Below are 14161 nucleotides of genomic sequence, written 5' to 3'. Positions count from 1 at the left end.
TTTTCAGAAAAAATATTTTTGGATTTCAAAAGCACTTGATATGCTTTTCGGAAGAAGTACTAGCTGTATGTTTCTTTCAAAAAGCATTTCAAGTAATTTTTTCATGATTCATTTACTTTTTTCAAAAAATCCAAAAACATTTTCACTAAAAAAGGCCTAAACCCTTTAGAAACACAATGCGAGATTCATACAATCACTATTGCATATATAGATTAATAATTTTGAGATAAAAACAAACCAATTTGTTTGTCAATATATATAATTATCATATGAAGTTGGTATTTGACCAACCTTTTAATCTTGATGGGGATGGGTTTGACCGATTTTCAGGAAACAGGAAAAAGGGCAACCACAAAATTCGGGGGTTTCCGCAACCGAGATGACGTGAGGGGCCAATCAGCAAGACATAGGCGTGGGAAAGGAACAGAATGTCGCTCCCACGTGCCACATAAGGTCAAATGACGGTGCCCAATCCCTAACACGTGTAAGCTTGGACATCTTGACCACCACACCACACCCCACCCCGCTATGTGGTCCCAGACCTAACTCCAGATAATACACATACAATGAAAGTTACCATTCAAATCGGAAGGTCATAAAAATGTCACGTGATAAAGGCTGTTGCGTTCTAATTTATGACCGAGCATCGCGCGACATGTTCACATTCCTAAGACTTGGGGCGAATACTCACGTTAATGGATAGTGAGTGTTTTGGAGTGCTTTGGGTTTATGTTATAAACATTTCGCTTTTCAGTTTTTTTATTTTTTACCTTTTGGATTATTGATAGAAGGAAAATATAAATAGAAAAATAGGGATGAAGAAGAGTAGATGGAGGATGACGAGAGACGTAGAATAGTGTAGAAAAACACACAACATAGAATGAAGCTAAAAACAAAAAATGAAAAAAAATTATTTAAAGTAGTTTTCATTTTAATTTTTTTTTTTTCACTCTTCCACTACTCTTCTTCATACCTCTTTTATCTGATATACTTTTTTCATATTTCACACACAAAAAATGATATTTTGATAATATTTAATTGGAAGGAAATATATAAGAAAATGAAGAAAAAAACCTATTGCTTATTAGCAATATTTTTTTTTATTTTTTATCAAAGCTTATTAGCAATTGAAACTGCCAAGTGTGCAAGTAGCCAAAAGTAGCTAGCTAGCTAGCATCCCATCAGAGATCAACTCTTCTCTCTCTCACTCTCTCTCCCTCTCTCCCTCCTATTAATAAGAAGGCAAAGAAAAAAATCAAACCTAAGGTTCATTTCCTGTGAAAAGAACAAAGCAAGAATCTCATCCCCATCTCTCTTACATCTCTGAAAGTTTCTTCTTCTTCATCTCCTTCATCTTCTTCTACCATGTCAAATGAGAAGAAAAACCCTTACCAGTATGACCCTTTCGACTACAACCACCATGAGATCAAGAAGTCAAGCTGTCCATTCTTCAACTATGGTACTTCCTCCTTATACCAAAATCCCTCGCATGACCCACAAACCCTAAATGGGTTTGGATCTGATCATCCTAATTCGTTCATGAGCTTTACCGACTGCCTACACGGATCATTGGACTACAACACCCTCTCGAAAGCCTTCGACATGTCGTGTTCCTCATCGGAAGTCATTTCTCCGCTGTTAGATCATGACAACAACTCAAACAAGCAGCAGGCTGCGGCAGCAGGTGTAGGAGATCACTCAGTGGGGACTAATAGTACTACTGAAAACCCTTCCACACCAAATTATTCCTCAATATCTTCTTCCCCTAATGAAGCTGCTGGTGCTGGTGCTGTTGCTGTTGCTGTTGATCATCAAGTTTTAGATGAAGATTCAGATCATAAGAGCAAGAAAGATAAACAGCCGAAATTAGGGTCTGATGGAGATGATGAAGACAAGTCAAAGAAAGGGTAGGTTTTGTTTGGTCCCTTGTTGCAAGATTCATGGTAAAGGTTAATTAGAAGCTTTAAGGTAGATATGGATAAATGGGGTTCCCTAGCTTGACTGTATTTTGTCTGAAGGTAGACTTTCAAAGCCAAAACTTTTTAGTGCATTTTTCTCCCTTGTGTCTTTAATTGAAGAGATATTTATTTAATTATTCGCTTTCATTACTTTCCTGATTAACCCTGAGCCCTAAAAGCAAAAATGGGATCTGTATCTAGAACCCTAATCACACACTATACATGTATACAATATATGTCACTTTTGGGTACAAACAAGTTTCAAGAAAATCTATATATCTAATTTTCTCAGATCATTGTTGGAAACTGGCAGGGTTTGGTTTATTTGTTCTTTTATTTCTTTTATTAGGTAGTGCTAAATGTTGACTGAAGTTTCTGAAACTGTATGATTCAGGAACAAAGCAAAAAAGAAAGAGAAACGGAAGAGGGAACCACGGTTTGCGTTTCTGACTAAGAGTGAAGTGGATCACCTTGAAGATGGATACAGATGGAGGAAGTACGGACAGAAGGCAGTCAAGAACAGCCCTTATCCTAGGTTAATATATACCGATTTCTTAATTTAATTCCAGTACCTGAACGTACATTCCTGCAGGAAATAAAAACTCCAACTTATAATTATTTAGTAAACTAATCTCGAATTTTTCAACAGCCGTTATTTTCTTTTTGGCCAGTCAATAGCCGTTATTTGATGATGAAATGTTTGTTATATGCAATTCGTATTTGTTACTGGCCATTAGTATATAGTTAAATAATTTGCACTTAGATTATGAAGTTTTTTTTGTATAACGACTCTGAGATAGGGATTTGGGTTGAGCTATAATTAAGTATCAAATTCGTCACTCATAGTAGTCAAAATTTGAGACCTCTGATTTAGTAGAAAGAAATATTACTAAATTGAAGTATTAGTGGGTGCATCTAATTATGAAGTTCGAACTCTTTATAATTGATTTAGTATATCTTACGCTATATGCTTATTATGTTAGCCTTCAAATTAAACCCTAATAATCATGTAAATATCTGTTTTAATAGCTAGCTATTGATCTAGCGGTTAATTTTCGCTCCACTTGCATATGTTCTTTGCATACATATTTCCTTTTTCATTTCTTTCTTACAAAATCATATTATATAACATGAGAAGTGTATATAATCGATACATATAGTGAACTCTAGCACAAGTCCTAATTATTATTTGCTTAAATTTTCAGAAGTTATTACAGATGCACCACACAGAAGTGCATCGTAAAGAAGCGTGTTGAGAGATCATTTCAAGATTCATCAATCGTGATCACAACATATGAAGGTCAGCACAACCACCAGTGTCCGGCAACACTCCGTGGAAATCTCAATCTCAACGCTGCTGTCGGAATGCTGTCACCTAATTCACTTTTGGCATCGGCATCTTTGAGCGGATCAGCAAAATTTTCACATGAATTCTTAGCTCAATTTCTCCCAATGGACAACCAGTTGCAATTGCAAAGTCATCAACATGATCATCCACCAAGTTCAACGTTATACTCAACCCTCATGAGTCCTCATCATCATCATCATAATCAGCAGCAGCAACAGCTACCTGCTTCTGACCATGGTTTGTTGCAAGATTTAGTTCCCTCATTTAGTCACAAGCAAGAGCCATGAATATTTGTGAGTACTTTTCGAGTCGATTGGCGGGCAACTATATGCACCAAAACTATGATATTTCCAGTACTGTACGTATATATATCACTGCAAGTAGTACGACATTTTATCTTTTGGTCTAGCTATCTCATTATTGCAATACTTTCTTGTATGCACGGTTTCTGTGGCCCTGATCTGTCTCTTTTTCTCATAAACTTTTGTACTTAGATTTCTTAGATGGGCTGAGAAACAGTATGGCTTTCAAGGAATTGCATTCAGTGAGTACTAGTATATATAATTCTGAGTACTGCAGTGCATATGTATTGTTCCTGTGGTCTTAAAGTTAATCTACTATAAAGCTTCTCAAATTGTTAGTGAATGAAGGTGCTTCTTTGAAGGAATGGCAACCTGTCTAGCTACTCTAGAGGGCTAACTGTACGTGAGGAGATGGGCTTAACTGCAGTGCATATATGCATGTATGCAAATATGTATATATAGCTGCCATTGGAAAACGAGGGCTTAACTGTAAGAAATGGGGTTGATTAACTTGATTGGAGAGCTATGGTTAGACCTACATTTATAGGAGGATTAAGGTTTTCTGTGCGTGTTAGCGTTCAAATAGCTTACATATATATGCATATTTTAATTTGATTAAGAAAAGGCTTCTAAATATATGTGAATTAGAGCAAACCATAATAATTGGTATTGAACTCGCCTAGGAGTCAAACTTTTTTTATTTTTTATACAACGATATATTTACACTAAGAGATAGGAAAATAAATTGGTATTAAACTCGCCATTTATGTGGTTTGAACCTAAAACTTTTATGGAAAAAAAAAAATATTAGTAGACCGTAGTACTAAATGACAACTTATGATTTTCTACTTACAAATGAAGAGGAATACCACTAGACCATACTAAGTTGCAGGAGAACTAAACCTTTTCCTTTGTTTTCTTTTTAGAATTTATGCCTGTTTAGGTTCTTCTAAATTGAGAACATCCTTGAATAAATAGACAAGTTAAGTGTAGTTGCATTTTCTAGTAGTATTTCTCTATGTTCAAATCTTGTGAATGATGAGTTTGATACTATCTTATTCCCTCATCCCTTAATGTAAATATATTGTTGTATAAAAAATGTAGTTGCATTGTCTTCTTACTAGTGGAGACAATTTACTGTATAAATAATAAAATTTGTTTTAAAGCAACTACAAATCAGTAGATAGTGGATGTATTTAATAATTTTAAGTGTATGTGCGGAGACAAATTACGTGACAAATGGATCGATGCGGTATTGGAAATTTACTGAACTTATAATCCGTATAGTATGGGGTATAAAGTTAGCAGCTAAGTGTTAATGCTTGTACATAACATTATATAATTTCAGTGTATGCGTAACACGAAACTACCATACCACTTGATATTACCAGATACCAACACACAAACTTCCCTTGTCGTCGTGGAGTGATCAAATAATATGTAACGCCCAAAGGCTTTCAAAGGTGAATTTACAAGCAGAATAAAAGTAATAAAACAAAAACATCGTGGCCAATTGTTGAGACCTCTAACACCTACAATTGGCAAGAAATGGGTGGAATGTTGGGTGAAGAAGGTGAATGCATGATATTCTATGAGGGGCTTGTTATGTGAATTGAAAATTAATTAGAGAATTTTAACGAAAAGTTTTCGATATTGTTTACTTTAATGAAAATCTATATTTTTATACTGAAATGTCAATCCTGGTACTATGATTAATGTTATTCATACCATATTTTTGTACCACATTTCTATACCACTGGTATCTGATGTGGACAGCCACATCATTTTAAAAGTTTGCAAAAGCCAAAGAAATGAAGAAGAAAGACTCCTTGTATACCACAATTATCATTTAATTAACTAGTTTTTCTTAATTAATAATTATTAGTTTTTTAAATAATGAACTAAATTTAAAAATCTGATTAATTCAAATGATGTGGTTGTCCATATCAAATGTCATCTAAGGTGATATGAAAATGTGGTACAAAAACATGGTATAAATAACATTACTCTAGTACTATTCACTTTACCCTTTATTTTGTCCTTATCGTTAAAACTCAAAGTTTTCAAGTCTTTTTTATTAGCTTTCCTTTAAAAATTATCACAATGCAGTAAGTTTGGATTGATGTGTAAAATTTTGTAATTTGAATGATAAATGCACAAAGGTAGAAGAATCCATGTTGTTTGTGGTATTCGGCCTTTGATTTATATATTGGTGTGACTGGTTGAATCTGAGAGAAAATTAAATGATGCAATTGGATGGCGGCCCGAACCAATGTAGCCCATGTATTAGAATGGATAGGGCACTGGATATAAATCCAACCCCATTTTGTTGGCCCGTTGATTGTTTTAGAGCATCTCTAAATGAGATGTCAAATTTTAAACATAAAATTGAATTTGACGGCCTATATGGTATTTTAACATCTTTCAAAATTTTGTTCTCCACCCGGTATGTCAAATTAAATATTATTTTATTACACTATTTTTTTTCTTTTATTTTATTAAACAATTATTTTCTTACCCATTTTGACATCTTTCAAAACCCCCGGATTTCTTCACTTCACACCTTCAGCCATGGAAGCTCTGCAAGCTTCCCTCCCGCAAGTCCCTCACACCCAATTAGAACCCGACGCTAATAAAATCAAATGCAACCTCACCAAGAAAGGCTTCCCTCCCGCAAGTCCCTCACACCCAATTCGAACCTGACACTGATACAATCAAACGCAACCTCTGAGAGCAGTGCGGTGTACGGCGGAGAGAAGCTGAAGAAGAAGGAGTCTTTCTTACATCTGGCTTCTGCATTTGGCTTTCTACTTTTCTAATCTCTGTTCTCTCTGTGGTTTTCCAAAATTCCAGCTTCGGTCTTTCTGGCTTCTTCGTTTGCCTTCAGTTTCAGCGTTTCCCATAAAAAAAAATTAATAAAAAAATATTTGAAGCTGCTGTCAAATTTGACAGCAACCTCTTTGCTGCCAATCCATGTTAGCGCCACATAGGAATTGACATTTCGGTTGGAGAATATTAGTGTAGTCTTTTATTATTGACACTGTTATAGTTTGTGTGGACATTTTGACTTCTCCTTTGGAGATGTTTTTAAAAGTTACATCATGTAGGCTTAAGATAGTAAATGGATTATCACTTAATATTACGATCCAATGGTATTAATTTTCATTTGTAAATGAGAGATTTTAAGTTCGATTCTCACCTAATATGAAGTTGAACCACATTATTATGGTAAGCCCATTGTAAGGCTTAGCTCATTCCCCCATCCCCTTAGGTCATCTCCAACCATAAGAGTTAAACATAACCCTATCTAGAATTATAGGCCCCCAAAAAATTTATTTTTAAATAAACAATGATAGGTCATACTTATATACAATCTACAACCCAAATGGCTAAATATAGCCCCCACAATAATTTATTAGGTTTAAGTTGATATTTTAAATTTATTGGTTAATTTAGTTAACCTACCGTTGAATGTTTTCAAATCTAGTTGTCGAATTTGAATTTGAATTAATTATTCCAACTGAGAAACTGAGTTCCGAAAAATGGCTAAGAGTGGAGCTACATTTGACCAGCTTGATACCCCTTTGGCTAAATAATAGTCTGGACTCTGGTGAGCTCCATAGAATTATAGCATCATCACCGGTTGGAGATGAGTTTTTAGGCAAATCAAGTTATTTTTCAGCTTTTGGACCTTTAATCATCTCCATTGAAAATGACCTTAGTGTAAAAACTACATATGGTTACATATTTTTTCACATCTATCATACCGTCTTTCTTTCACCACTCTTCCTCGTTGTTCTTTTCCTCTTATCTTTGTTCACCCACATTATTTTCATGAGCTCAATTCGCCTAGACTTGGAATGATGTGCAATACCCGACCAAAACAAAAAATGATTTGCTGCCGTCCACGTTTATCCAACCACATACTGGAAAAATATCCAAATGCTGACCGTTGGACCAAAAAGTCAAAAACTCGACAGCACACTCAGAATTCAAATGTAGCAGGCTTTAAGGGGACTTTGTTGCTGTATCAATGTATTCCAAATATTTAATGAAAATTTTAACGAAAAAATTTCGGTATTATTCAGTTTAACGAAATTTTTTTATTTTTATACTAAAAAATTAATCATGGTACTATTTATTCATTTTATCTTTTATTTTGTCTTTATCGTTAAAATTCAAAATTTTAAAGCCATTTTTCTAATTTTAATTGTTAGATATCTATTTAAATATACAAAATTTAAGATTTAACAGTTAAAATACTTTGGAGCATCGAATTTTCATAAACACCAAAGAATTTTTGATCAGGTTTACCCATTCGATGATCTATGACCATGATTCATAAGTCTCTCTTTGTTTCAGAGTTCTTTGGAAATGAGTGAGGATCCTCGCTGGATCCTCTTTGTGAGATTCCCGGGATTCTCTAATCACATCCGATCATCATATATCGTGTTGTCAATTTTTATCAGCTATTATTTATATTCAATTTTAAATTAAAAAATTTATAATAATTTATAACTGCATAATTTACGATAAATGAATATAATTGAAGAATATTCAGAATTCTCATAAAAAGAATCCCACAAGCATCCTCCTGATGTGGAAACATAGAAAACACTGACTAAATTTACAGGCCCACAGCAGAAGTGCTTGTTTGTCAGGCTGCAGAAGCTGACCGATTAATGCACTGCATTTTGCATTCCACCCTTCAATGTATTGATGGCTCATTTGACCAAACTGCCAACCCAAACATTGAAAAATCAAGTTTCCAAATAAATAAATAAAAAAAAAAAACATTATCAAGTTTCCAAAAAAGAAAAAAACATTGAAAAATCAATGCATCTTCCTTGTGTTCCTTCTTATTAGCCGCTACATTTGAACTAAACTTTCTGGTTGAGAAAGAGTTGTGTAATGCAAGTAACTTGGGTTGGACCACCTTGTTGATTTCTTTGGACCATTCTTGTGTGTGTGTGAGTACATTGTGATTTTGAGAAGCTAGAGTAGAAGCTACTTTGAAGAGGTAGATACGTGGCTCGGTATACGCAAAGGACTCATTCATCGTTATAGGTAGTTTCACGTGTGTATAAACTATTCTACTTGAGAGGTAATTTTCACACATTATTTTTAGATTCTCACACACCTCTTTTTGTTTTTAGTCATCAAATTGAATAAATCAAACAAAAACAATATACATGATTAAACAAAAGTGTATGAGAAGTTAAAAACAGTATGTTTATCATTCCCCAAGTTACTTATGCATAAGTTGTGAAATTGTTTACAAGTAAAAAGAGATAACTCGTTAACTGCAAGGAGCCAATCAGAGTTATTTGTTAATTTTTTGTTCTTTCTACCCCTAAAAGAAGATTTCTGTTAAAGCGTTGCTCCTGGTTGCTTAACATACTTTATGAGACAATGCATTATAGTTTATAACTGACCATCATTTAAATGTAACAAAGAGGAAGACAACATAACTGCATAAGGGGGAAAGGAGAATCTTCATCAACATTAATCCAATGCTTTGTTTTTCTGACAGAAAAATGATAACTTAAAAAACAAAAATAATGAAAAAATAAATAAAAACAATAGGAGGAGTCATTTCACCATCTGAAGAAGAAACCCCACTGGTCCCCAAGCAACATATGTACAACAAGAGTCTCCGGTCTCCCTCTCTCTCTCTCTCTCTCTCTCTCTCTCTCAGAAAATTCCCAAATTATGGAGTTGGGAGCACCTCTTTCGTTCTTCAAGGACCGGGATTGAATGGTTAAGGATCAAAATGCGCTATCTCCAATCCGAATCCTCTCTTAGATTTTTTTTTTAGAAATTTTGTTGGAAAGAAACTGAGATTGTGTACTGTCGACGGGTTACTGAAAGCTACTCTGGGAGGTGAGGAAGGAGTATTGTTCACCAAGCTCACGCGTTTGTCAGTCCTATTCATGACTTGTCCCGGATATTTGGCTCTCCAGATCCCCTGCCTTCTTTTCTATGTCAGCTGAGGCAGAACTTTCCTTCACAGATTCCATATCCGTGCTGGTTGTACGACTCTTTCTGTTCCTTCGATCCTGAATTGTACAAGTTTGCAAAATAAGATTCGTAACACCCCCCAGTTTTTATGAACATGGGAACAAATATGAACTTATAACTTCATCACCACCATCACCACATGCTAATCAGTTCTCCGCAATATACGTATGGCTAGAATGAAGTAATCTAGGAAAAGTGTTTTGTTAGTCTAAACACAAATTCATAAATGAGATTGCACAAACTCCATGTTTAGATAAACAGTCTAACGAAAAACCATAGAACATAATAAAACATCTAAAAGATTATTTCCAGGTAAGATGAGGATTCGCACCTCACGAAATGGGTGTTCATCAGCTTCGAGCATACGCACAACCTGGCTCATTTTTGGTCTGTTCTCTGAATCATGATCTACACACCGAAGTGCAACCAAAAGGGCGCGTTTTAAAGCACGCGTACTGGGTTTAACTTCAAGGTTTGGATCCACAACTTCCTCTGCTCTTTTTGCACCTACCATCAATTTGAGCCACTCAACTAGATTGACCTGCCACAAGTATTTAGAAATTCTTCTTAAAATTCTGCACATAACAGTAAAGCTTTCATAACCGGTAAGGACGCTGCCTCCTGAGGGTGGGAACGAAGGAAGAGTATTGAAGGAAACACTCTCAAAAACAGTAAACAATATTTCTGAAAATTGTGAACCTCATTAGCAGGGCGGCCATAGTCCACAGGATCCCTTCCTGTAACTGCCTCAAGCAGGAGGACGCCAAAGCTGTAGATGTCGCTCTTCTCATTTAACAAGCCAGTATTAGCATATTCTGGTGCCACATAACTGCATAATAGATCGGTTTTTTGCTCCGATTAGAAGATAAGTTGTAGATAAATTATCATGAGTTAAAAAGCATATAAATTTACATACCCAAAAGTCCCCATGACTCTAGTCGTGATGTGACTTTCTCCTGAACCCAAGAGTTTGGCCAATCCAAAATCAGAAACCTTGGCATTGAACTCGTCATCAATCAAAATGTTGCTGGATTTAATATCTCTGTGGACAACTTTTGGTTCTATAGCTTCGTGTAGATAAGAAAGCCTGCAATTCAGTACGTAAATCAGTTTTCGAAATAGAGTCGCACTATTAGCTAAATCTCAAGTGGAATTATAAGATTAACAATACAAAAGTTAAATAAGAAACATATTTTAGTTGAAAGATGAAAACTTACGCTTTAGCAGTACCAAGAATCACCTTCATGCGAGCCTCCCAAGTAAGGGTTCCATGATGGCGCATGGCCCCATGTAGCCATTGTTCTAGGTTTCCATTGTTCACATATTCATACACCAGCATCCTATGCAATAGATTGCAACTTATCAAGAACAACAGAAACTGAACCGAAAACACAAATGGCAAGCTATATCATAGGCCGAAAAAGATAGGGGATGAATTAGACAGAACCCATACTAATGTGAAATATTATGTTACTAGACAAGGTTAAGTCATCAGCACTAATATAAACAATTTCAAATCAAAATAATACCTGTGAACACCTTCTATGCAGTAACCCAAGAGCCGCACAAGATTCTTATGCCGAACATTACCAATGGCCTCCACTTCAACCCTAAATTCTTTCTCTGCCTGCCCCCTACGCACCAGATAAAAAAAGCATCTATGAGAAGCAGAAGAAGAAAAAAATCTGTGTTTCCGAAAAGCTTCATGATAACAAGATTGTGCACTTGAGTTTAAATCCTTACAAGTTATTTAAGAGCTTTTTCACTGCCACCTCAGTTCCATTGATCAGCCTGGCCTTGTAAACAACCCCATATCCACCCTCGCCAAGCACATTTTCTGCAGAAAAACGATTTGTAGCAAATTGCAGATCTCTAAGAGTAAACCAGTGGCCCCATCCAAGATGAGAACCTTCAGGCAAGCCAATCAAAGGAGAGGCTGTAATAGGTCGTCCATAGGATAATGACGACTGCTTTCGTCCAGTCCCAGAGCTTCCTTCTTCCCCTGACTGCGAACTAAGTGCCCTCTCATGATGATAAATTGAGCTGCACTGACTCATGTTATCAGGATCACTCGATTTGCTCGTGCCTAAATGAACTAACATCTTCTCTGATTTCTTATCACTTGCTTTATCATGTTCTGAAAGAAATAAATTATCAGGGTGATCATGGGTACCCTGAGCCCCCATCTTATCAATGTTGATATCTTTAGAGACATTTGGTATTTGGGTGACTGGGAACTTGTCCACTGATCGTCGAGACTTCCTCCGAAATGAAACCCATATAGATAAGAAACATAGGATCGAAACAATAAATGCACCAACACATACACAGATCACAACCCATAGTTTCAAACCCAAAAATCCTATCTTCTTCGATAATTCCACATTCAAAGAACTTCCAGATGACATTCTTATCCTCCTCTGGATGCTATATATCAAATCTGGCTTGGTGTTCTGACTTTCAGTGCCCAGAAAAAAATCAAGACATACCAACCTGGACATGAGAAACAAGTCATGTAACTCAAATCGCAAGAAAATGATCACGCAGCTATTGAAGATTTCTTATTTCATCGTAATCCTACGTAACACTCCAATTCCACAATAAAAAGTACTCGAAAATCCTATCAAATCAATTTTACGACGTTAAATTCTTAGCTTAGTCTTCAAATATTGATCATATTAAAGAACAACCAAAGTAACGCAAAAAGGGGGAATCTGATACAATAACTGCTTGATTATTTTCCAACAAAAAAATAAAAAAAAAATTACTTAGCACCTTGATTAGACTCGCATTTATAATACCCCAAGATAAAAACCACAGTAATATTTAAGCAATACTTTCTTAACAAATGAAGCAAACTAACATTTGACGTACAAATTAAATTCCAAATCTATCACAAAAGCGAATCAAAATCTCATACAGAATCACTTATAATCCAAGCAAGAGACCAATAAAGAGAAATGTGAGTGATTCTATCTAAAAAAAAGTGATTCCAAGAGAGAAGCACTTACCTCTGCACTTTGCCGCGATCTAAGCTAACCCCCTTGATCTTCTTCCCTGAGCAGCCAGAGGAGCAGAGAAGGAGCTACCTTTTTAACCAAGAGCGACCCAATGGGCATAGAGAGGCCATTGCAGACCTGAAAAATAACACCAAAAACCCACCAAAACCCAGAAGTCCAAAAAGGCAAAGGATTTCCGGAGGATTAGTTTGCAAGTAGAGATAGAGGAGGGATGTGGCTTTCAAGTGGGCCAAAAGAATTCAGAAAACCATAGAAGTTTGAGAAAAAAAAGGGGGAAGAAAAGAGAGGAGGAGGAGAGGGAAGGACAGACAAAAATCTAATCTTTGAAGGGAAAATGTGGGGGTGGGGGGGGGGGGGGGGGGGGTGGTGAGAGAGAGGGAAGGAGGGAATTTGTGTGTGTGAAATGGGGTGGGATTTTAGAGGGTAAAAAAAGAAAAGGTGGGCAAAATGGTTGGTGGGTGTTTATGTCTGTGTGAAGGAGAGGGGCCTCAGCAAGCTGGAAAGGAAGCTTGGTTTGCAATGGAGGAAACCCCAGAGAGAGAGAGAGAGAGAGAAACAGTAAAGGGAAAGCAAAAATAAGGTGAACAGAGACGGGGAATTAATAGCTGGTTAAGAAAAAAATATTTGAGTAAGCTACAAAAGTAAAGTGGCAAACATGTAGAGAGAGATGAGAGAGAGTCAACCCAAACACCATCAACAGGAGGGAACTGCAAATCTAGCTTGCCCCTGACGTTTAGTTTACTTACCAGACTGTCCTTGTGTCTTAAAAAAATCCTGCTTGAAATCAAACCTTGTGTAATTCTTCTACAAACGATACGTTATTTATAAAAACGCTTTTATAATGGTCCAGTAATCTATCAATACTATGTCACAACTTAGCATTGATATTACTATAAAAGGTGATGATAGAGAGATTATCTTTTTAAATTATATTTTGTAAATCACATGATGTGACGTTTGATAATTAAATTTTTCTCTAACATTTTTCCATTACAAATATATGAAAACTGATAAAAAAAACTTGAAAACTTTGAGTTTTAACGAAAAGAACAAAATAAAGGATAAAGTGAATAGTATCATGATTAACTTTTTAATATAAAAATATAATTTTTCGTTAAAATAAACAGTACTGAATACTTTTCGTTAAACTTCCTCACAAATATATCATTGTTATGTCAATGTGCGTCGAACCGGGACCGAAACCTCTGCCAAATATTTCAGGGAAAATGAGAGGGCAGTGGCCTGTGATTACATACTTAGAAACTGACAAATAAATTAGAGGTGGAGGTCCATAAAGTCATAAACTTTACGTCCAGACTCAAACATAAATTTGTTTTTATTAATAAGGCACTCACAGCTTTGATAACTTTGTCAATACACAAGTCGATAATTTATATTCCTTTCCCATTGAAAAACAAAAACAGTCTTGCATTTTCTCTTGAAGGAAACAAATAACACACCAAATGCAGGACCATATGATCGAGTTCTCTGTACTAGGTAGCTGTTTTCTTG

At 35.7% G+C, this 14161-nt stretch overlaps 2 protein-coding genes across 2 annotated transcripts; one reads left to right on the top strand and one right to left on the bottom strand.

The window, feature by feature from the left end:
- The first annotated feature begins 1222 nt into the window (after positions 1-1222).
- On the top strand, positions 1223-3940 carry LOC137740253 (WRKY transcription factor 28). Its single transcript, XM_068480101.2, has 3 exons — positions 1223-1907; positions 2353-2493; positions 3164-3940. Exons 1-3 carry the CDS (start codon positions 1366-1368, stop codon positions 3591-3593), a joined length of 1113 nt encoding a protein of 370 aa, XP_068336202.2. The 5' UTR covers positions 1223-1365; the 3' UTR covers positions 3594-3940.
- Positions 3941-9084: 5144 nt separating this feature from the next.
- LOC137739489 (putative receptor-like protein kinase At2g42960) lies at positions 9085-13457 on the bottom strand. The gene is made up of 8 exons (XM_068479076.2): positions 12641-13457; positions 11373-12122; positions 11159-11263; positions 10847-10969; positions 10546-10716; positions 10329-10458; positions 9961-10170; positions 9085-9667 (listed from the first exon to the last, which is right to left on the bottom strand). Exons 2-8 carry the CDS (start codon positions 12035-12037, stop codon positions 9536-9538), a joined length of 1536 nt encoding a protein of 511 aa, XP_068335177.2. The 5' UTR covers positions 12038-12122; positions 12641-13457; the 3' UTR covers positions 9085-9535.
- Positions 13458-14161: the final 704 nt, after the last annotated feature.

The sequence above is a fragment of the Pyrus communis genome, chromosome 9 (assembly GCF_041283825.1).
Source record: "Pyrus communis isolate YQ-2024b chromosome 9, ASM4128382v1, whole genome shotgun sequence".
Taxonomy (NCBI): domain Eukaryota; kingdom Viridiplantae; phylum Streptophyta; class Magnoliopsida; order Rosales; family Rosaceae; genus Pyrus; species Pyrus communis.
The sequence above is the reverse complement of the archived record's forward strand: the minus strand, read 5'-3'. Positions and strand labels throughout refer to the sequence as shown.

Excerpts from the sequence above, each read along its gene's own strand:
- LOC137740253 (XM_068480101.2), top strand. The coding sequence starts at position 1,366 with ATGTCAAATGAGAAGAAAAACCCTTACCAGTATGACCCTTTCGACTAC. Across the intron at positions 1,908-2,352 it reads GAAGACAAGTCAAAGAAAGG|GAACAAAGCAAAAAAGAAAG; the intron begins GTAGGTTTTGTT and ends TGTATGATTCAG. Across the intron at positions 2,494-3,163 it reads AAGAACAGCCCTTATCCTAG|AAGTTATTACAGATGCACCA; the intron begins GTTAATATATAC and ends TTAAATTTTCAG.
- LOC137739489 (XM_068479076.2), bottom strand. The coding sequence starts at position 12,037 with ATGTCATCTGGAAGTTCTTTGAATGTGGAATTATCGAAGAAGATAGGA. Across the intron at positions 10,970-11,158 it reads TGCATAGAAGGTGTTCACAG|GATGCTGGTGTATGAATATG; the intron begins GTATTATTTTGA and ends TCTATTGCATAG. Across the intron at positions 9,668-9,960 it reads ATGAACACCCATTTCGTGAG|GATCGAAGGAACAGAAAGAG; the intron begins GTGCGAATCCTC and ends TGTACAATTCAG.